This window comes from Muntiacus reevesi, chromosome 1, assembly GCF_963930625.1.
Source record: "Muntiacus reevesi chromosome 1, mMunRee1.1, whole genome shotgun sequence".
Taxonomy (NCBI): Eukaryota; Metazoa; Chordata; class Mammalia; order Artiodactyla; family Cervidae; genus Muntiacus; species Muntiacus reevesi.
In genome coordinates, this window is record NC_089249.1 from 30323817 (window position 1) to 30347422 (window position 23606).

The following is a 23606-nucleotide window of genomic DNA, read 5'->3' on the forward strand; positions in this document are numbered from 1 at the left end:
GTTGCGGTCAACGAGGAGGGCATTTAAGCAAAAATCCTGGAGCCTGACCTGAGATCTGGAGAAGTAGCAATGCTGGAGCTTTCCTATAGAAGACAAGAGAGGACCCAGAGAGGATGAACTGGTCTAGCAGGCAATGTTCAAATCAGAAAGAATTTCACATGTTCAGTCAATTAATTAAAATGATTTTCCCAGGTACAAAAGAAATTGACCAGAAATAAAAAAGTTTGAGCAGGGACTGTGGGACTAGAGGAAGGAGGTGGGAGAAATAGAGATTGGGCAAACTCTCAAAAACCATGCATGTTCTCCCTACTGTGCAAAAAACAACATTTAAATTTTTCTATTTTAGATGTCGGGGATCCACTATATAATTTTGAGCAGGGGCATGCGGGAAAGTTGCTCTGGGGAGAGTCGGAAGTCAGGTGGGCAGGCGGCTCAGGAGGGAACGGCAATCAAGGTCTGTGATCTGTTTTGTTTTGTTTTGTTTCCTCCTCCTTGACATGCTACATTTTCACATCAAAGATACACACACGCCCAGGCACTAATCCAAGGGTAACGTGTTTGAAACGCTAGCATCTTCCTCTAACCCCAGGGGTGAGCTGAGCGCTGGATAAGGGTCTGAGCTGGGTACCGGGGAGGAATTTTCGTGTTGGAAGACACGCTACCCTCTGGGGGCAGTGTGGGGGAAACACAGCCTCAAGATTCTTCTTGCTGATGCAATCTGCCGGAGAGCCAGCAGACTCCGCTGCCCGGGCCAGTCTGCGACGCGGCCGCTACGTGTGCCCGCTGCCAGCCGGACCGCTTCCCCGGGACGCAGCGCCTCTGCCTCGCCTCACCTCTAGGTGCTGTGTTCGAGCTCTGGCCCCACGATGAAGGTAACCGCTTCTGATTTCTGACTGTGCTTGTACAACAACGTGTGTATGAATTGAGCCCGCGATTCCTCAGAGTTGGCAGACAGGGGATGGAGGAAGAACCGCCTGGGTTGTTGCCATGCAAACGCTTGCAGCATCTTCCTTATCAATGAAGCTCGGACCGGACCTTCCCTTCATTTTTCTCTTAAGGTTTCGGCTCAACCCCTCACAGGATGAGCCGCCTCAAGGTTTTTCACAGCTTATTTGTGAACCGAGATAAAAGGCAGCACGCAGCTCCTTCCCCTGCCTGTTTTGAAGTCCGGAAAGGGAGAGGAAGCTCTTCTCAATTTCTGAGATGCACAGGAGGTGGGGGATTTTGAAGAGGTCTGGGGGTGTCACTGGTGGTACATGGCGGATTTTTGCTGGCTGTAAACTACAGAGGTTCAGAACTAAGTGACGGTGGGAGATGGAAGGAAGTTGTTCCATCTCTATTTAAAACAGAAGTCTCCTCTTATTCTGTTCCTTGTGGAAATTCAAGCTTCTAGGAGTTACAAATCATCAAATAAGCCTAAGGGCATTTTTTTTTAAATTCAAGAGCACCCTAGTGACTTTTATTCTTATGCTAATCAAAGATAAAGCGCCTAGCTGCTTCTTACTTAGGAAGGTGTAGAAATGAACCCTTTTAAGAGTTCTGTTTTCCCACGTTGGAAAACTGCAATTATTTATAAAACTGAAGAGTAGCTTTTTTTTTTTTTTTTTTTAAAGAAAAGCGAAGCATGGGCAAGTACTGTTGCTATCCAATATCCTGGAAGTAGGCGAGTCCTATATACAGTCTGAACTTTGAGGAGAAAAAAGGCCACAGTTCAGAGTTTCCTGGGAGAGCGTTAAGTACAGTTGCTGACTGGGCTTATCCACCACCCATCCCAGTCTACAACTGTGCTTACAAGAAAGGATGTATCAATGGTGTCTTCTCACCAAACAAAAATCTCCACTCTGATTAAGCAGGGAATGAGTGGAAAATGTAGTTCTGTATTAAAAGGGATCATGCAAATGTTCTGTGTCGAAAAAAGTCTCTAGAGATTTCTGACTTGCTCATGTCTGTCAATTTCAGATGAAAAATATACTCTGAGCATCGAATTAGTGAGTAAAAAGAGAAAATTATGAGGATAAACAGTCTTACTTTTCAGCTTTCCCCTGTCCCAGGTGGAACTTAGTGGATTATGCCTTTTTGTAAGTTCATGGGTGCTTTAGCATGAGTATAAAACCCCCGGCCCTTTACACAGGAAACTGGAGGATCTCTTCAAATAGTCTCATGTCTGTTTTCTTATAGTTTACTAAGATTAAGAAAGAAATGATTATGTGACCTAGGCATGGTCTAAGGCGTATGTAAGGTTCCTTTAAGTTGTTTTTATTATTTCAAAAACCTTTCTACTCACCTTTTCCCTCAGTGTTTCTATCATAATCATCCTTTTAAGAAATGTGATTTGCACACGGCACCATGATAAGATCTGCTGTGCTGCTGCCGCTGCTTAATCACCAGGTCATGTCCAACTCTTTGCCACCCCATGGACTGTAGCCCACCAGACTCTTCAGTCCATGGGGTTTGCCAGTCAAGAACACTGGAGTGGGTTGCCATTTCCTTCTCCAGGGGATCATCCCAACCCAGGGATGGAACCCGTATCTCCTGTTTGGCAGGCGAATTCTTTACCACTGAGCCACCTGGGAAGCCCTTGATAAGTTCTGTCCTCAGATAATTTTCCAGGCATAGTCTTGCCTGGGAGCTGTTATTTTAAGATGGACACAAACAGAACAAGCAACTGAGTGAGAAAAATTCCATATACATTGAATAAGATGTGTATAAAAGTATGAAGTACCTATTATAATTTACTGAATGAAAGTGGAGATGACGCGTATCTAAAAGGACAGAGACAAGAAGTCTTTGTCAGGTTAAGTGAAGGAAGAGGGCTGTTTGTGTGTGTGCAGGGGGCCAAACAAGAGGCCTGGCGGGGAGCGGGTGGGGATTCACATTCCAGACCCAGGATGTGGCCCCTCAGGCCAGGCTCAGAGAAGTGCAGCTGGTTAAGCAGCCTAACAAAGGGCCTTGGTAGAACCTGAGGTGGTGAGAAAAAAAGAAAAAGCAAGAACAAAGGATGAGAGTTTCATTTTGGCCAGTATTTCATTTAGAGAGTCTCTGCAATAAATAATTTCATCTGATTTTAGAACTATAGGGAGAAAGGAAGGTGAGTTAAGAAAACTTCCATTTGTCAGGCGAACGTAGAGGGATCCGGTGGAGAGGGAGGTGGGAGGGGGGATCGGGATGGGGAATACATGTAAATCCATGGCTGATTCATGTCAATGTATGACAAAAACCACTACAGTATTGTAAAGTAATTAGCCTCCAACTAATGAAAATAAATGGAAAAAAAAAAAGAAAACTTCCATTTGTATGCAAGAATTTCTCTTGCTTGTTGGGTCATTGAATAAAAAGGTCTAAATATTTGAAATGGGCTTAAAATCTTGTGGAAGAAAGCTGAAAATAGTTGATTATTAGAGATTTATGCAAAGAATTAATATCAAGTTATGGTTTCTTTCAGTAATTGTGTATCTCCCAATTATTTTCATAATTTCAGATGTTATCTCTTAGCTCAGGTCAGGACTTTTAGCTCTATAGAGGAGGAAAAATAATTCTCCCTCTATACTTCTCAATTCTTGGCTAAACTGTTGTTTAGTCACTGAGTTGTGTCCAACTTTTTTGTGATCCCATGGACTGTAGCCCACCAGGCTCCTCCATCCCTGAGATTTCCCAGGCAAGAATACTGAAGTGGGTTGTCATTTCCTCCTCTAGATCTTCCCAGCCCAGGGATTGAACCAGTATCTCCTGCTTTGGCAGGTGGATTCTTTACCACAAAGACACCAGAGAAGCCCTCTTGGCTGAAACATCCCCATAATAAAACACAGATTAGTGGGGGAGGAGTCAGGCTGAGCAAGTTTAATAACATGTATACCTCCTGTGTACATCGAAGATATCCAGGAAAACTTGAGTAACTCCTTGAAATGATCCAAGCTACCACTTTAAATATCATCTTCAGCTAAAGACTAAAGACAGATATTGAGGTTTGGGGCAAGCTAGTTATGGGAGGTTATCAAACAACACACAGAAAACAGGAATAAATTGCACGTTTAAGTCAGTACCTTCTCCTTGTTAAGAGTTTCTAGAGATTTTATTATCCTTCCTTTCCTGATACAGAGAGGGAGACACCCTACCAAATGGAGATTTCCCTTATAAATGCAACTTCTACTCTGTTTTCAGATATTCTTTTGTGTCTACAGCTTTTCAAAAATGATCAGCTCAAAATTGCCCTTATGCTAAAGAGGCATATTTTGGGGGTGGTCTATTCTGCTCCCCTTAAGTTCATTATTTCTGATGTCAAGATAATAGACCAGGGAAGGGTTGACCTAAAACAAATAGACTGCAGCAAATATTTCTCTGACACAGATGGGTTTATTTGGAGGTGAGCAGAGAATTAAAATTTGAGGTCTCAGCAATCCCACTCCTGGGCATACACACCAAGGAAACCAAATCTGAAAGAGACACGTGCACCCCAATGTTCATCACAGCACTGTTTATAATAGCCAGGACATGGAAGCAACCTAGATGCCCATCAGCAGACGAATGGATAAGGAAGCTGTGGTACACATACACAATGGAATATTACTCAGCCATTAAAAAGAATTCATTTGAATCAGTTCTAATGAGATGGATGAAACTGGAGCCCATTATACAGAGTGAAGTAAGCCAGAAAGATAAAGACCAATACAGTATACTAACGCATATATATGGAATTTAGAAAGATGGTAATGATAACCCTATATGCAAAACAGTAAAAGAGACACAGATATACAGAACAGACTTTTGGACTCTGTGGGAGAAGGCGAGGGTGGGTTGTTTCAAGAGAACAGCATCGAAACATGTATATTATCAAGGGTGAAACAGATCACCAGCCCAGGTTGGATGCATGAGACAAGTGCTCGGGCCTGGTACACTGGGAAGACCCAGAGGGATGGGATGGACAGGGAGGTGGGAGTGGGGATCGGGATGGGGAACACATGTAAATTCATGGCTGATTCATGTCAATGTATGGCAAAAACCATTACAATATTGTAAAGTAATTAGCCTCCGACTAATAAAAACAAATGAAAAAAAAAAAAAACTAAAAAAAACCACACTGAGATACTGTCCCTCAGAGAAATGCTTTTTCATGGGAGTAAAAGGCACTTTTGTTAGGGCTATTATTTTAACTTCTTTAATAGGCATTTCTGTAATAAATTGCAAGTTTGAATGCTCATTCAAAAAAAATAAAATAAAATAAAATTTGGGGTCTGTAAGGATATGGTTTTTCCAGTTGTCATGTATGGATGTGAGAGTTGGACTGTGAAGAAAGCTGAGTGCTGAAAAATTGATGCTTTTGAACTATGGTGTTGAAGACTCTTGAGAGTCCCTTGGACTGCAAGGAGATCCATCCAGTCCATCCTAAAGGAGTCCTGGGTGTTCCAGGACTGATCCTGAAGCTGAAACTCCAGTACTTTGACCACCTCATGCGAAGAGTTGATTCATTGGAAAAGACCCTGATGCTGGGAGGGATTGGGGGCAGGAGGAGAAGGGGACGACAGAGGATGAGATGGCTGGATGGCATCACCAACTTAATGGGCATGATTTTGAGTAAACTCCGGGAGTTGGTGATGGACAGGGAGGCCTGGCGTGCTGCAATTCATGGGGTCGCAAAGAGTCGGACACGACTGAGCGACTGAACTGAACTGAACTGAACCAAGGCCAGCCACACACAGCAAGTCTCTGCATAGCAAGGGGAGAAGTCTTTACAGAGAGGAAATGGACATTGGGAGGGCCATAATAAACAGAGTCAGTGGCTTTTCAGTGAGTTGTTGCTGGAGTCTTTCTTCCTCTTTTTGGACTTTGCTGATCGTGGGTCTGGGGCTAGAGAATTCCCTTTTCTGTTCTCCTGGATCATTTAGTTAAAGTTTTAAATTTTTTTAAAGAAGGGCACATCTGGGTAGTATAAACTGGGAGGTCTAGGGTTATGAGTAGGCTATTTCTGTGCATAAATGAAGAATTATTTCTAAACTGTGGGTACCTCGTGTGTTTGGTTTAGTTATATCTCTGGGGATTTCAGGTTGTCTGATTCTCAGTGGGGGTAAGAAGATGAAAATGAAGGGCTTTCTCTAGCTTATTTTAGGCTTGGCAACTGTTATTCCTCTAACAGATGCCACTCTAGACAAACCTAGTGGAATGGTCAGCCTTATTATGCCTGAGGGGATTTGGTTACCATATTAGAATGAGAATCTGGTAGCTTCCAAGATGGACATCATTATCCCAGGCATCTTCTACTTTCTATATAATACTATCATTCTTTGTGAGCACAGGAGGAAACCGTGGCCAACCTGCTCATTTTACAGTTGTAAATATGGCAGTCTTTGTGTCGTAACTTTATCCCCTTAACAGCTGTCCAAATGCTCTAAACACTTAAAGTGACATATGGTAAAAATTCCTACTGATGGGCTTTCCTGAGCCTCTGCAGCCCATTTGGTAATACAGGTCAGTGGTCATTCAACTAAGTCCACTAAAATTGGACACTGTATAACATCAACTTAAGGTACAACGTGCTTTAAATGTTTTAAAATGGAGTCTTGGGGATGCTCTGATTCTTAAACCTAACTTTGCAATTGCAAACATTCTTATCATAAGATCTAGTCTATGATTGACAGTATCAACAGTGAGTATGAAGCCAAAGCAGAAAGTCTTTTGTATCACACACAAGTGTTCACGTGTCAACTGCACCTGTGCTTCTCATTTGTCTTCTCAAGTCTACAGGCTGAATTACCTCTAGAAATTGAGTACTTATATCCTTAAAATAACTTAGAAATTAGATCAGTTTATTAATATAGCATAGCATATACATATTTTCCTATTGTCATATATAGGCCATGCCCTTTTTGTAGGAAAAACCACTTTGCAAAATATTTCTCTCATGTTCAATGATTAATGGGAGAAAGAAAATGTTAAAGAAAGAGATAATCACACCCTGGAAATATAGGGAAAAGGTCAAGAAGAAAGGAAAAAGGAAGACAAGTTAAAAAAAAATAGAGGAAATTACATTACAATAAGCAAAGGTCTGGAAGAGTTGTACTGAAAACATGTGATTCTTTGTGATTGAAAAATTGTGAAATATATGTAAAATTTGGCTAGTTACATTAACAGCTCTATTTTTCATCTGAAAAAACAAATTCATTGCTTTTTTTTTATTTTGCTATGTGGACCTGAATATGTGACCAATTGCATATACAGTCTCACCCCTTGTCTGAGAAATGATTTTGCTATTTTGACTGGAAATGGTTAAGAATTCTAGGACATGAAAGTTCAAATTCTGACTCCTTATAAATCTTGATATAAGGGGCACCTGTTGGGATGTTCTAGGCCAAACATGCCACGAATGTCTCTTATGTGACCAACAAAGACCTTCATGGAATTTGGGTTTAAGGCCAAGTATGGATTTGCACACGGTGATCACTCAGCAGTTGTTAACATTCCATCACTATGGTAAAGGGCAGTTTTGCCTAGTACCTTTCATTTCATTTTAGGTGACTTAGATTCAGAGTTGTATTGTTTGGATTTTAGTGCTAGATATTAGTGCAGGAATCTGTAATGACAATGAATGTTTCTTTGAACTTTGAAGATGAAAGAGTTGTAAGGTCTGCTTGGGAAAGCATAATAATGCATTATGAGGAATTTCATGGTTGGTGAATGGTCTGTATACTTGCAAGGTTAGTTTTGATGTTTATAGAGGAAACACATCCAGGTTTTGAGAAGGACTTCTTTGTTTAACAAACGTAGAGATGCTTTACATTTCTGAATGCTGTATAAGTTACATAACATTGAATTGTAACCTCAAAATCTTCATGTGAGGAAAGCATGACAATTATATTATTAACTCCTACTTTACAGATAAGGAAAATGAAGATCAGAAAACTTACTTAAATTGTTTAAGACCATAAATAGCACAACATGATGAGGAACTAGATATTTTGACTCCTAGTCCAGTGTGCTATCTCCTTCACTGGTGTTCTAATCCTTTTGCGGTCTCACACCACTTTATAAATCTTAGAAGAATGTACAATCTCCCCCAACAAAAAGTACAAATATATATAGGCACAAAACTTTATATCTAAATTATTTGTTGTTAAAATCAGGACAGTGTAGTCCATATAGCATGGGAGACTGGTGGCAAAATGCTGAAATAACCTAGTTTTTACAGCAGTGGAGAGTTATTGGCTCTTGCTCCTGTAATCAGCTAGAAATATAAGCAAGAGTTCCATACTGCTCTTTGAATATCAAACATATCTGCCTCTAGGGACATCCCTGGTGGTCCAGTGGCTAAGATTCTGAGCTCCCAATACATGGGTCCCAGGTTCAATCCCTGGTCAGGGAACTAGATCCCACCTGCTGCAGCTAAGTATTTGATGTCACAACTAAATGATCTCGCATGCTGCAACGAAGATGCAAGATCTTGGATGCCACAATTAAGACCTGGCACAGCCAAATAAATAAATCAATTTTTCTTAAAAAGGAAAATGTCTGTCTTTAGACCAAACAGAAAGACAACCAATATTTTCTTTGTTTTTTAACCGTACATGTTATCAGTTTCTGCTTTCTCTTTTATCTCATAAAGACCCAAGGTGTAGAGTGTAGGAGAGGAAAACACATTTTCTTCTATCTTTTAGGTTAATTTTTGGTGTTTTGCAAATTAGGCTGACAAAAGACAGTGTAAGAAGAGGGGAACCGTTGATTATCTCTGCAGCTTGCATACATACAGGAGAAACTCAGTGATGACTAACTCACAGGGTGGTTAGAATGTGGGTTTATATAACATCCTAAGAAAGAAAAACACCTTTGTAGAGAACTGATGAGGCAAAGGCAAATGTTTTAGATTTCCAAAGGCAGCAATCTGTGGGGAGGTAAATATACAAGGGATACTAATGGGGGTGAGACTTGTTTGTTCAGGTCCATCTCAGCACTGACTTTCTGGTTCCTTTGGGGCTGTAAAGCTTCAGCAGGAGAGAAGACTTGGGCAGTCCTCATTTCTCAGATGTTTCTACTTTTAGTCAGTGAAAGGGAGGCTCCAGGAAGGCTTCCTGCTGTGTCTGTTGACTCTCTTGTGCCTTCAGCTTAAAATAACCCTTATCCCAAAGTGGCATATTTTGGGATGTCATATTTTGATCTGCTACAATGGTCAAGAGCAGAACTTAATTCATGGAAGCTGCACCCTAATTTATTTGATCTTCGTCTCATTTTGAAGTGTTTACATGGCCATTTCATTAAACAGGGCTAATACATAATTTCTTAGTAGAGTTTAGTAGTTTGGGGTGCTTAGGTTTCCCATTTCATTAATAACTTCCTGCCCAAAGGGAACATCTATATGGCTGTGTTGCTACCAGATGACCCCTGCCTTAGCATATTTGGCCCAACTCCAACCATCTTTCATTTCTTTCTTATTCTCTCATCCCCCTCAACCCACTCCATTCCAATCAGATACCATATTCTACGGATTCTATTTTATTTGTTTCTATATGTTCTCTCTTTCCCACTGCTGGCGTAACAACGATTTATGCTCTCATTATTTCCTGCTTGAATTATTTCGAAAGTCTTTCAGTTGGTCTCAAGATTAATTTTTAAAAATTTTCCTCAGGCATTATTTTGATTATGTCACTCCCTCACTCAACATACCTCTTTGACTTTCCCATTGTCTATGGAATTTAACTTAGTGCGTGAAGTCTTTTTCTAATCTATCCTCTCTTTTATGTGTATGTGCTCCTCCGGTCATAGTGGAGGATTTACTATTCTTCAAGATGAGCTTTCACATTTCCATATATTCATGTCTAACTCCTTCCTTCCTGGACTTTGCTGGTGGTCCAGTGGTTAAGAATCTGCCTGCCAATGCAGGAGACACTGGTTTGATCCTTGGTCTAGGAAGATTCCACATGCTGCAGAGCAGCTAAGCTCGTGCATCACAACTACTCAGCCTTGCTCTAGAGCCCAGAAGCCACAACTACTGAACCTGAGTGCTCTAGAGCCTTATCCCAAAGTGGCATATTTTGGGATATCATATTTTGATCCTCTACAATAGTCAAGAGCAGATCTTAATTCATGGAAGCTGCACCCTAATTTATTTGATCTTCATCTCATTTTGAAGTGTATACATGGCCATTTCATTAAACAGGGTTAGTACATAATTTCTTAGTAGAGTTTAGTAGTTTGGGGTGCTTAGGTTTCCCATTTCATTAATAACTTCCTGCCCAAAGGGAACATCTAGTTGTGTCTCCACAACTAGAGACACCACTGCAGTGAAAGGCAAGTGTACCAGAACTAGAGCGTAGCCCCCACTCACCTCAACTAGAGAAAGCCGTGCACAGAAATAAAGATCCAGTGGAGAAGGAAATGGCAACCCACTCCAGTACTCTTGCCAGGAGGAGCCTGGTGGGCTACAGTCCATGGGGTCGCAGAGAGTCGGACATGACTGAGCGACTTCACTTTCACTTTTCACTTTCATGCATTGGAGAAGGAAATGGGAACCCACCCCAGTATTCTTGTCTGGAGAATCCCAGGGACACAGAAGCCTGGTGGGCTGCAGTCTATGGGGTCGCAGAGTCGGACATGACTGCTGTGACTTAGCATCAGCAGCAGCCAAAATTAAAATAAATAACTTTCAAAAAAAGTCCTTCCTTCCCACTTATACCTTCTTCCCATCTGTCCCCTCCATGATGCCACTCATCATGTGGCTCACCCCCATGTTCTCATGTGACTTGTTTTACAGTGGAGTGTAAAGCAGTGACTTGTTTTACAGTGGAATAAGAACATGACAGATGGGAAGGTTAAAAGTAGAGTCTCCTTTTGGAGTCAGGAAATAAGATATTGATCATATCCTACAATCTCTGCACTCAGCTTTCCTCTCTTGCGTGAAGCCTGTACCATCAGTGGTGCTTTTACAGATACTGGTTGAGCTAAATCAACATCCTCTTTCTGGACTTCCTAGATTCAGATTCATTGATTCTGTTTTATATTTCTTTGTTTTCAAACTGTAGATACATTTTTTCCACATCAGAATTTATTTGATGTCAGAACTGTAATTGACCACCAAAATATAGAGGGTTATAAAAACACAGACAACAGTAAACTCATGTTTTAATGCCTATTGCCAGATTCATTTCATACAGCTACTGAATGGTGTTTTTAGAGTGTCAGTGGTGACACTGAACATAGATTGTAAGCATACATTGAAAACATTTCTGGAAAAGTTCATTCAAAAAGATGCTACGTAACAATATGAACTGGACCCATGAAAATCATAAGAAACAAACTCAGTAACGCCGGTTCACTAAAACACTACTGCCTGCAGATTTAGGCAGTGTGTAAAGAGAAAGGGTCCCTGCCACACCCCAAGGAACTGACTTAGAATTTAGAACCAAGTCTTGAGTCTAGGAATGTTAACTAGTTCCCGTACTGTTTAACATGGGGATTTTTTGTTGTTGTTGCAAACAAAGCAGTTTTTAAGCAAACTAATTAATGCATGCGCCTGGCAAACAAATCCAACAAAAGAGGCAGTTAGAGGCAGTGTTCATTGAACACTGGAATTTTGAAAGAAAAAAAACCTCTTAGGTCATCTTAGGCATTTACTTCTGCTAAATAAGGATTGTTTTAAGTTTATTTTTCGAGCTTTCAATTCTATTCCACACAAATACCTCAAGAACCAAGACTTCTCAAATCTTCTGTGAACAATTTTGCCAGTTACTATAGTCACTATTTAAAGGTTTCCTGAAAAATAAATAAATAAATAAAAGTTCCCTGAAAATTAACTTCTTTTTCTTTTCTTTTGGGTCTGTATTCTATTTGCTCTAATTAGTAGTGTAATTTAATGAATATGTGGATATCCTATGTCAATAATGTTTATGCTACTTTAATGATTTCATGCTTGCCTCTTACATTAACATTGTGTCTGAAAACAAAACAAAAAAGCCTTGTGTCTGCTAGTCCACCAGGCAACCAAGTACCTTTCCTCCTCTTGATGTTCTTAGAACATTTATTCACAGTAGCCCATTGGTCTACAATTTGATATTAAAAGACAACATTTTGATGCTGGGAATGAGGGATCCTTTGCAACCACATGAACTTAACCACACACTGAGATAGATTTAATAGTTCAACATCATTGTTAATGTTTAATTAGAAGTGACTTGTATTTACTTGTACCTGTGTGAAATGACATCCAAACCAGAGAATTTACTGCAGCACTGTTTGTAATAACAAAAGATTGGCAGTCACCCACATATCCAACAGATGTAAAAAAGAATGAGGTTTAAAAAAAACAAACAGAAAAACTAGTGGAGGGAAGAATGAGTAAGCTCTCTATATACAGATTAAAGGAAAATCTCCATGATCCTTTTAACTGTGTACATTTCTATATTTGAAAAAGTCTGATCAGAGATGTCAAGGGAGGATTTACAGTGGAGGTGATATTTGAGCAGAAGCAGGAGAGAAGGCCAGCCGAACAAGGAAGTAGGAGCATTTTAGGCACATATGTGGTCGACTTCCCAACCCAACCCCAGACTTCTGGACCTAGGTTCAATCACCCATTCCTTTGCTGTAAAAGACCATGAGGAAATGTGTGCCTGGCCTCTCTTCCAGACCACTGGTAAATACAGGGCCCCGCATACCCAACATTCTCAAGGAATGAACTATGAGAACTCACAACACTGGCAACCCAGGGACTAGTTAAATTCACCACATCACACTTTGCTCACAGTATCTCCATTCTTCACTATCCCCCGGTGCTCTGGGTTTGTCTCTTGTCTCAACCCTAACTGGAACCTCCCACCCAAACTTGTCCACCGCCCCCCAACTCCTTCCTTAAATGCTTCCACCCCTCCAGCCCTCAGGTGAGATCACTTCTGTCACCTGGGGAGGGGGCTCACTTTCTGTACTCTTCCCTCTCAAGTTAGAAGGGGTTGATCTCCTTCACCCTGCCCATTCTGTCCCCACATCAGACTTCTCCTAAAATCCTCTCTCCACTGCTCAGTCCAGAAATCTGTGCCATCTCTTTCTGCCTCTTAACTATCACATGCTCTCAGACTTATCCACTGAAGATTTTAGCAATGGCTCCTGATTCTCTCTTCCATCCTAAGTCCTCTTTTCTCACATTATTTCAAGGTTCATGGATGGTCCATTCCCTTTTCTTGCATCTCATCTCCATTAATACACAATATTCCTCATAATCCACCCATACCTATGGTCATATCCCAGACTTTTAAATGACATTTAATTATACCAAGTCCCATCAATTGTTTTTGGTTCAAGATACATCTTACATCTCTGCAGTTCTCTCCGTTTTAGCTGCCATGTGCCCAGTTCAAGCCACTCTCTCTAGTCAATGGGCTTATATTATATGGGTATATAATATATATGGGTATATATATAATAAATGGATATTAAGTGGGTAAATACTAATAGGTTTCTATTTCTGTTTACCTCTAGCTTATCCATACCCCCACCCCAGTCTGTTCTCCACAAAGCCGAGTGATCACAACTCTCATTGGCTTAAAAAGCTCCTCAACCCTTTGACTAAAAGGGTTTGACTAAAAGCCAAAGTCTCCCCCATGCTCTAGTAGGCACCAGAAGTTCTGATCACTCTTACCTCTGCAGCCTCACTTCATCCTAGCTTCCTTCACCCCCCCAAAATTTCTTCAGGGCTGATCCTTTTGCCTTGGAGGCCTTCCCCCTGCTCCCCCTCAAGCTAGCTCCTTACCACCCTGCCAGCCTCCGACTGAATGTCACTACCTCACAGCTTAGAGCACTAATTGCAATTTACAGTTATTTATGGGTGTGATTGGGCTTCTCAGGTGGCTCAGTGGCTAAAGAATCTGCCTACAATGCAGGAGATGCAGGAGACTCAGGTGTGGAAAGATCCCCTGGAGGAAGGCATGGCAACCTACTCCAGTGTTCTCACCTGGAGAATCCCATGAACAGAGTAGCCTGACTGGCTAAAGTCCGCAGGATCTCAAAGAGTTGGACACGCCTGAAGCAACTGAGCACGCACACACCCACGCATGCATGTGATTATCTGTTCGGTTTGCGGATTGATCTCTGATGTACTCTCCCACTAGATCGTACATTTCTTCAGGACAGCATATCCAGTTTTTTGCCACTGTGCAAACACATGTAGTCCAATACTTGGCCTAGGATAGGTGGTTGGTAAGTGTGGTAGGCTGAATAATGAACTCTCAGTGATGCCCGTGGCTTAATCCCCTGAAACTTTTATGGTAAAGGAAATTTTGTGACTAAGTTATAGATTTTGAGATGGAGAGCTTATCTCTGATTTTCTGACTTGGATTAATCTAATTGCAAAGGTCTTCACAAGAAGAAGGCGGGAGGCTCACAGGAAGAGATGTGACAATGGAAGCAGAGGTTGGGGGAAAGAGGGACAAGGGAGGGAGAGAGAAAGAGTGAGATTTGAAGATGCTAGACTGCTTGCTCTGAAGATGGAAAAGGGGCCTTGAGCCAAGGGATATAGGCGGCTTCTAGAAGGTTGAAAAGCAAGGAAACAAATTCTATACCTTAACTTGGAGGGGCTTCCCTGGTAGCTCAGCTGGTAAAGAATCTGCCTACAATGCAGGAGACCCCGGTTCGATTCCTGGGTCAGGAAGATGCGCTGGAGAAGGGCTAAGTTACCCACTCCAGTATTCTTGGGCTCCCCTGCTGGATGGAACAGTAAAGAATCTGCCTGCAATGCAGGAGACCTGGGTTTGATATCTGGGTTGGGAATATCCCCTGGAGAATTTGACTAGTATCTAAATTCTGGAGAAGGGAAAAGCTGCCCACACCAGTATTCTGGCCTTGAGAATTCCATGGACTCTATAGTCTATAGGGTCACAAAGAGTTGGACAGAACTGAGCAACTTTCACTTCATTTCACTTCACTTGGAACTCTGACCTCCAGAATTCTACGATAATAAAGTTCTGTTATTTTTAAGCCACAGACTTCATGGTAATTTGTTACAGCAACAACAGAAAATGAATATGAATTTTGGTACTGACTGTAACAAATACCTGAAAATAAGGAAGTGGCTTTGAATTGGGCACTGGACAGAGGATGGAAGAAATCTGAGGATCACAGAAAGAAAAGCCTAGACTGTCTTGAACCGATTGTTGTTGGAAATACGGACATTAAAAGCATTACTGATGAGGGCTCTGAGAGTATTGGGGAAGACGTTCAAGGAAAGCAGAGGAAATCCTTATGATATAGCAGAAGAAACCTTAGTGGACTTGTGGGTTATAGCTATATGAAAACAGAACTTGGAAGTGGTTAGCTGAGATTTAGTTGAGATTTCTAAGCAACGGTCTGAAGGGTTCTTCTTTCTGATTATAGATAATAAAATGCAAGAGGAAAGAGAAAAGTTGAGGGGGAAACTGTTAAGCCCCAAGGAGGCAGGTTTTGATTGTTTAGAAAGTTATCAGACTCTCCAGATTATAAAGTAAGATGCTCACACGAGGAGATTCACCATTAGGAAAGCCTGCTTTGGTGAGGCAGCTGAGGCTGAGTTAGGAGATTACAGCGACATGCAAGGAGAGGTGATGATGCTTGGATTATTGGGAGTGGTGGTGGTGTGAGGTGTGAAAAAAGACAGGGATGAGTTGATTTTATTGGGACTTTGTTTAGGGTCCATTTGGGCCTTAAGTGGAGACGGATGCTATACTCTTAGTGCTCCCTTTCCTGGCCACCTGAACTGTTTGGCCTCTCTGTAAACCCTCTCTGGAATGTTCTTAGTGTCGCTTGGGACCAAATTATCATTTTTTGCTTGTATGCACTCTGGATTTCTCCTTGGATTAAAGGTCCAGTGAAGAGTGGTCTCTAGCTTCTTATTCTTCCCCTGCCACTCCACCAATGAGTCTTCTCGGTGCCCTTTAAGGAACTCACTGGATCCACTTGGCCCAAGACACAGTCACCATCACCCCCATTTCACCCTGGGCTCAGACCAGAGGACGAGGCCACCTTGTCCTCAGTCCTTGTGTAGCAGATGAGTTAATACTGTCTTAACAGGATTAGACAAAACAATGGAAACAGTGACAGACTTTATTTTCTTGGACTTCAAAATCACTGCAGATGGTGACTGCAAGCCATGAAATTAAAAGATGCTTGCTCCTTAGAAAAAACCTATGACCAACCTAGACAGCATATTAAAAAGCAGAGATATTATTTGCCAACAAAGATCCATCTAGTCAAAGCTTTGGTTTTTCCAGTAGTCATGTATGGATGTGAGAGTTGGACCATAAAGAAGGCTGAACACTGAAGAATTGATGCGTTTGAACTGTGGGGTTGGAGAAGACTCTTAAGAGTCCCTTGTACTACAAGCAAATCAAACCAGTCCATCCTAAAAGAAATCAGTCCTGAATATTCATTGGAAGGACTGATGCTGAACCTGAAGCTCCAATACTTTGGCCACCTGATGTGAAGAACTGACTCACTGGAAAAGACCCTGATGCTGGGAAAGATTGAAGGTGGGAGGAGAAGGGGATGACAGAGGATGAGATAGTTGGATGGCATCACCGACTTGATGGACATGAGTTTGAGCAAGCTCCAGGAGTTGGTGATGTGTTGGGAAGTTTGGCGTGCTGCAGTCCATCGGGTCACAGAGTCAGACATGACTGAGCAACTGAACTGAACTAACAGGATTAGAGAGAAAGGAGAGATAATAATAAAATAATGGAGCCACCAAATGACCCAAAGCCTGTCAGGAAGAAAGAAATCTCTTAAGGAAGAGGTCCAAAACCTAGAAGAACCAGAAACCATTGGTGCTGAAAGGAAAACAAAGCTGAGATGTGGGCAGTGATACAAGTAATAGCAAAGGAGGAAAAACATCCACCTCCTTCTTTTCATTTTCCTCAGGGTGATGACTTCAGATTACTGTAATGCATTTCTCTCTCTCTCTCTCTTTTTAAATAAAGTTTTTTTTTTTTAATATTTTGAATATTGATTTGTTTATTTTTGGTTGCACTGGGTCTTCATTGCTGCCAGCGGGCTTTCTCTGATTGCAGAGAGCAAGGGCCGTTCTCTAGTTGTGGTGTGTGGGCTTTTCATCATGGTGCCTTCTCTTGTTGCGGAGCATGGGCTCTAGGGCATGTGGGCCTCCGTAGTTGTGGCCGATGGGCTTTGTTGCCGCACAGCATGTGGAATCTTCCCAGACTGAGGCTTGAATCCTGCAGTGGCAGGTGGATTCTTAACCACTGGACCACCAGGGAAGTCCTGTAATGCATCTCTTGAACGAACATGTGAAGAGTCCTTTCTGTGAAAGCTTTAGGCACTTCTCAAGGTCTTGGAGCTTTGAGGAGGAAGAGTAGGGACAGTTGACACAGTTCATGGCACTTGTAGGGAAAGGCCAAGTAATGTGATGATTTTGAAGACAGTCTGGGGCCAGACTGCTGGTGTGTGATTCTCAGCTTTGCTCTCAAGTGATCTTCAACAAGTTATTTAACTGTGCCTCCGTTTTCTTATCTATTAAGAAAATAACAGTACCTACCCCACAAGGATGCTGTGAAGACTGAATAAAATAACAAATGTAAAGCCCTTCTATCCATGGTTTCCCTGGTGGCTCAGATGGTAAAGAACCACCTGCAATGCAGGAGACTTGGGTTCGATCCCTGGGTTGGGAAGAGCCCCTGGAGGACGGCAACTAAGTTTATTCTAATGTCCTCTCAAAGGCTAACAAAATATTTCAATTAGTGATGCAGTAGGAAGAAAATAAAATGAAGTGATGTTATGGTGAGAGAACTGAGGGGAAGCTGGTACTGAGTTGTACTGGCTACTCAGGGAAAGCCTCACAGGGGAGATAAACTTTGCACTAAGTCCTGTGTACCATGACAAGCCACCTGTGTACCATGACAAGCCACATGGAGGTGGCATCCCATACATGGTGAGCAGCAGAGTTAGCTTACTAAATTTCCCGGAGTTTAGTGAGCGAGGGGAAACATCATGAATACTCCTTTAAACCATGAGAAGGAGTGTGGATTTTATACAAAGTGTAGTGGATCATTTGAGCAGAAAATGGAATTCCATTTTAAAAAGTCACTGTGGGTCAAGTAATTTATTATGGTGACATTTTTGTTTTTCTTACACAACTTTTTGTCTTTCCTATAGTTAATCATTGCCTTAGTATCTTCCATTTGCTTACTTTACTATATATTTATTATGAATTATTCTCAACTCTCCAATAGCCTCTATAATTTTACATAGATCAAATGCATCCATTTATTTGTCAGTCCTTTTTTTTTTCCCCGGACTCTTTTTTTTCTGCTTCTCTTTTTGTTCTTGTTTCAGTCTGTGTTGGTTTCTCTACAGGCCAGTTGTAAAACTCTTTCGAAGACTTCTACTTGGCATCCTATATCCTCTGTGTAAGGTCCCAAGATTTCTGAATCTTGTGGCTTCCTCTTTCTTAGTTTACTTCCTCATTTGTGTGGAACATATCCTTCAGTAGTGGCCAATTGAACAGTATATGAGAGATAATGTTTTGATTCCTTGCATGCCTAAAAATGCTTTTGTTCTACTATTGGGCTAGAGTGATATTTGGTTGAGAACAGCTTTCTGAATTAGAAATGACTTTTGCATCCAAATTTTAAGGGAATTACAATGTTATGTTCTAGTTTCCTGTGGCACAAAGGAGAAGTCAAGGGGCACTCTTATTTCAGATCCTTTTTATATGCAACCTCTTTTTATTCTTTCCAGAAGCATTAAGGATCTGTTATTAACTTTATGATATGGAGAAGGAAATGGTAACCCACTCCAGTATTCTTGCCTGGAAAAGTCCATGGACAGAGGATCCTGGCAGGCTGCAGTCCATAGGGTTACATGACTGAGCATGTGTGCACGAGGGTGGAGGGAGATGGGTTGGTAGCAATAAACTGGTAGAACTAAAAAAAAAAACCAAAAAACTTTATGATAACATGAATCCTTATTTATCCTAGGATATTTTCTGGTCATTTATCTTTTGATAATTTCTTCTCTTCCTCTTCCTTTGTTTTATTTTCCTTAAATTCCTATCAATTTATTGTTAGCCCACCTTGATTGATTCTCTAATTAAAAACTTTCTCCCCAAAGGTCCAGTTTTAGGAGGGGGATATTTTATCAATGTTATCTCCCAAGCTTTTCCTTGAATTTTAAAATTTTAGTCTTCATATTTCTAAGATCTTTAAAAATTCTCTAATTATTAATATAATATCATGTTATTTCATGGATGAAATATCTTTTCTTTATTTCCGAGGAAAACAATTATATTTAAGCCATTTTTCTTCTACTGTCTGTATTAGCCCTCCCCTACACCTCTTATTTCTGTATTTTAGGGCAGAGGCCAAGCAGGTTGCCTTTCATGTAGGAGGTTTTCCTCAAATATCTGTTGACCAGTGGCACCTCATTTATATTTAATACTTAGGGCAGTAAGAAACCTCTAGGAAGCTCTGTGTACATGTTTAGGGCGTTCTCTGGTCCATTTCAAAGTTTTATGAGCATGCGGTAGTGACTAGGCTATTTCATTGGAGGACTCCCAACTAGTCTTAATTCTAGCTCTGTTTTCAGAGCCTTATGTAGTTTTTTGGAGGAAGAATTATCCAATTTGCATAGGACTTCATGCCTATGTTGGGCTTCCTTGGTGGCTCAGACAGTAAAGTATCCGCCTGCGATGCAGGAGACTCTGGTTTGATCTTTGGATCAGGAAGATCCCATGGAGAAAGGAATGGCAACTCACTCCAGTATTATTGCCTGGAGAATTCCACAGAGGAGCCTGGTGGGCTATAGTCCATGGGGTCGCAAAGAGTCAGACACGACTGAGCGATTAGCAGTACATTCATAGGGAACTAAAGGTTCCATCATTTAGTGTGTGAATTTTCACATATTTTCCCAGAAAAGTGTTTAGATTCCTTCAAGCCTGAATCGCTTATGTCCCATTTCTCCAGGGAATAAATCTCTCATTTCCTACTACAATTTGGAAGCAGTTACCTGGCTGTACTGGGTGGGTGTGGAGACCCAGAGGTAAGAGTATATGAATCTCATATGGGTGAGCGCTTACATACCAGAGCCAGAGTGTGACTCTCCCTTGGGATAACTTGGCTGACTGGTGCTGCCTGTGATGGGAGAGTCAAGAGAGGGGTCTTCAGAGGATGCAGTTTACAATTCCAGTGTTTCATGAGGCAAAGATGCCACGGGCTATGTGGACTCTTAGGAAAAGAGCCATATTAGAATCACCTGGAAAGGACCTGCTTTATACCACCTGCTTAGAGGGTGTAATGCTGGAGTCAGAGCTGTGGGGGTCCTTTCGGAGGTGTGGCAGAACATGCAGGGCAGAGGTCTCTTTTGGTGATGGGGCATGAGAAGACAGGTGTGAGACATATCCATAAATGCACTGTGATTTTATAAAGAGCCAGCATTTGACCATTTGCCCTGGGGGATGGGGGTGGGAGGCAATTGTAACAGTCCTAGCAAGTCTATTCCTGTTTCTTCGTGTTCCTGGTACACCTGACCCTGGGGGATGTAGAAACAGCAGCAGGGGAGTGGAGAGAAGATAGAACAAGGAAGGTGGTAAAAAAAACCAAAACAAACAAAATGTAAAAGGCTGCATTCCAGCTCCTGAGGTTGAGGTGGGGCCTGCTCAGAGAGAAACAGCTATCAATGTGATGTGAAAGTTTCAATTCAGTTCTTTCTGGGTCTTTTAAATACTTGAAAACAAGCTTGAACTCATACTTAAATGTGACTGGAACACAATAGGATCAGCCTGGTCATCTCCAGATGGGGAGGTAGGTTCAAGTGAGATTGAGGGTGGTGGTGAGAGAAAAATGAACTGTTTGCTGATTGTACTCTCCTGGGTTAATGCCATTGCAGTAATGGTTATGCAGATTTTTATCACAACTCCCTACTTCAGCCTCGCCTTTAAAAGTCCCTGGTGCCTTTGTTCTGAGTCTTTCTGAGCTTCTACGAGGGCGATCAGGTTTTCATTAGTGTCTCCTTTGGGCACTGTGGTTTTAGTGCTTCCTAAGTTGCAGAATTGGTAATTTCTCCACTCTTGGCTTTCTGCCTTCCAGAACGGGTTTACATCACTCAGTACTATTGCTTTGTCTCCCATGCTGTTTCCTCTGTGGATTGTACTTTAAAAAACATCTTTGAGGAACTTGCCTTGTGTGATCCAGTGGTTAAGACTCTGTGCTTCCACTGCAGAGAGTGCAGGTTCAATCCCTGGTTGAGGAACTAAGATTCCACATGACCACAGCGTGGCCGAAAAAACAAAAAGGACTGTTGTCTCAGTGAGTTTCTGGAAGGACTGTGCAAAAATGGTCATATGTTCCACCATGTTTAATTGGAATCTCAAGCAAATATTTTCAGGATAAATATTAATAATAACATACTCAGTTTTCCCAGTACTGTTACATAAAGCTTGTGTATATAAATCACCTTGAATTCTCCTCTTATCCCTCTATCCCCCATAACTGGATTTTTGGTCATTTCCTCATCACCAAAGAGCTGAAGATTTTTTCAATTTGGTTTGATATTTTTACCTTTTTTCTTTTTTTTCAGCTATGCCACACAGCTTGCAGGATCTTAGTTGCCTAACCAGGGATTGAACCTGGGCCACAACAGTGAAAGCACTGAGTCCTAAACCACTGGACCACTGGACTGTCAGGGAATTCCCTCTTCCTTTTTAATTCAAATTGAATCTGTGACCTGATTCTTTGAGACTGTGAATATCTCATTCTCCAGTCACTTTTATCTGATGAATTTAGCATCCCTTGAATGATCTAATTATATCACTCTAGCTTGCGTTAGCTAGCATTCTCTTGTGAAGGAGGTTTCCGTTTCTCTCCCTCCTCTCTCATTGTTATTTTAAGTTATTAAGAATTGCAATATTTTTTAGGTGGGATTGAAGGCGGGAGAAGAAGGGGACGACAGAGGATGAGATAGTTGGATGGCATCACTGACTCAGTGGACATAAGTTTGAGTAAACTCCGAGAGTTGGTGACAGACAGGGAGGCCTGGCGTCCTGCAGTCCATGGGGTAACAAAGAGTCGGACACGACTGAGCGACTGAACTGAATGGAATATTTTTTAATAAATTAAGGGCAATTTCCCCAGTCAAGGAAAGGGAGGAAATGAGACAGTAAGTTACAATATACCTGATTGAAAATAATCATGCCAACAGGTAGACCAAAAAGCCACCTGGTCAAAATCAACTTGTATTTTTGTGTTTGTTTTATAATAAAATCTGACAGTGAATGAGTAAAAATTAAACAAATTGATTGGGATCTCCAGTAATTGCAGAGATGGGCATGGGCTACATAGACTGCTTTCTACTTTCGTTATCAGTCAGGTTTCCAGTAGTCATGTATGGATGTGAGAGATGGACCAAAAAGAAGGCTGAATGCTGAAGAATTGATGCTTTTGAACTGTGGTGCTGGAGAAGATTCTTTAGAGTCCCTTGGACAGCAAGGAGATCAAACCAGTCAATCCTAAAGGAAACCAGCCTTAAATATTTACTGGAAGGACTGATGCTAAAGTTGAAACTCGGAGGAGGAGCTAAGATGGCAGAGGAATAGGACAGGGAGACCACTTTCTCTCCTACAAATTCATCGAAAGAACATTTGAACGCTGAGCAAACTTCACAAAACAACTTCTGACCGCTAGCAGAAGACATCAGGCGCCCAGAAAAGCAGCCCATCATCTTCGAAAGGCGGTAGGACAAAATATAAAAGATAAAAAGAGAGACAAAAGCTAGGGACGAAGACCCGTCCCAGGAAGGGATTCATAATAGCGGATGTTTCCAAACACCAGGAAACCCTAGCACTGGTGAGTCTGGGGGAAGTTTTTGAATTTCGGAGGGCAACCTAACTGGGAGGAAAAATAAATAAAACCCACAGATTACATGCCTAAAAGCAACTCCTAGCAGAAAAGTGCCCCAGACGCCCGCATCCGCCACCAGTAAGTGGGGGCGGAACGGAGAGGAGCGGGCGGCATTGCTTAGGGTAAGAACCAGGCCTGAAAACCCTGAGGGCAATTGGAGGGAGCTAAAGTGAGACAGCAACTTAAACTGTGGGACAGCAAGAGAGACAGAGAAAATTAACCGGCTGAACACACTGCCGACCGCAGAACAAAGGGACTGAGCGATCCCAGAGAAGAGCTAGCCGGCTGTGGACCGGCCCATCCTCCACCGGAAGCAGGAGGCAGGGGGGAGAGGAAAGGGTCAAACTCAGCCCCAGAGACGGCACCCCTACCAAACTGCGAACAGGCTCCCAGTTTCTAACCAAAGACTTCCTGAGATTCTGGATGGTCGACATCCTCCGGGAGGGTCGCGGCTAGAGGCCAGCTCCCGAGAACAGACATAGGGCGCACGCACCCGACTGGCGCGCGTGGAAACTGAGGCTGGGACGGCGGAGGGGAGAAGGCGCACCGCACCGGGGAGAGTGCGCCCGGCAAGCGCCTGGCTGCCTGAGCTGCTTGGGCGGGGAAGGAGCAAAACGCAGGCCCAACCGAGTCCACGCTTTTGTGGAGGACCCGAAAACGGGAACTGTGCACAACTCAGGGCCCACCCCCTATAGAGCAGCCGGGAGCCTGAGCAGTGTAGACGGGGAGAGCACACACCCACGAGCGGGGGCAAACCCAGTGCGG

At 42.2% G+C, this 23606-nt stretch overlaps 1 protein-coding gene across 1 annotated transcript in view; it reads left to right on the plus strand.

Moving 5' to 3' along the window:
* Positions 1 to 850: 850 nt before the first annotated feature.
* BCAT1 (branched chain amino acid transaminase 1) overlaps positions 851 to 23606 on the plus strand; it is a 132314-nt gene continuing 109558 nt past the window's right edge. Inside the window, exon 1 of the mRNA XM_065940316.1 lies at positions 851 to 872. Within this exon, the coding sequence (XP_065796388.1) occupies positions 867 to 872 (6 nt within the window). The 5' untranslated portion in view covers positions 851 to 866. The remainder of the gene's footprint in view (positions 873 to 23606) is intronic.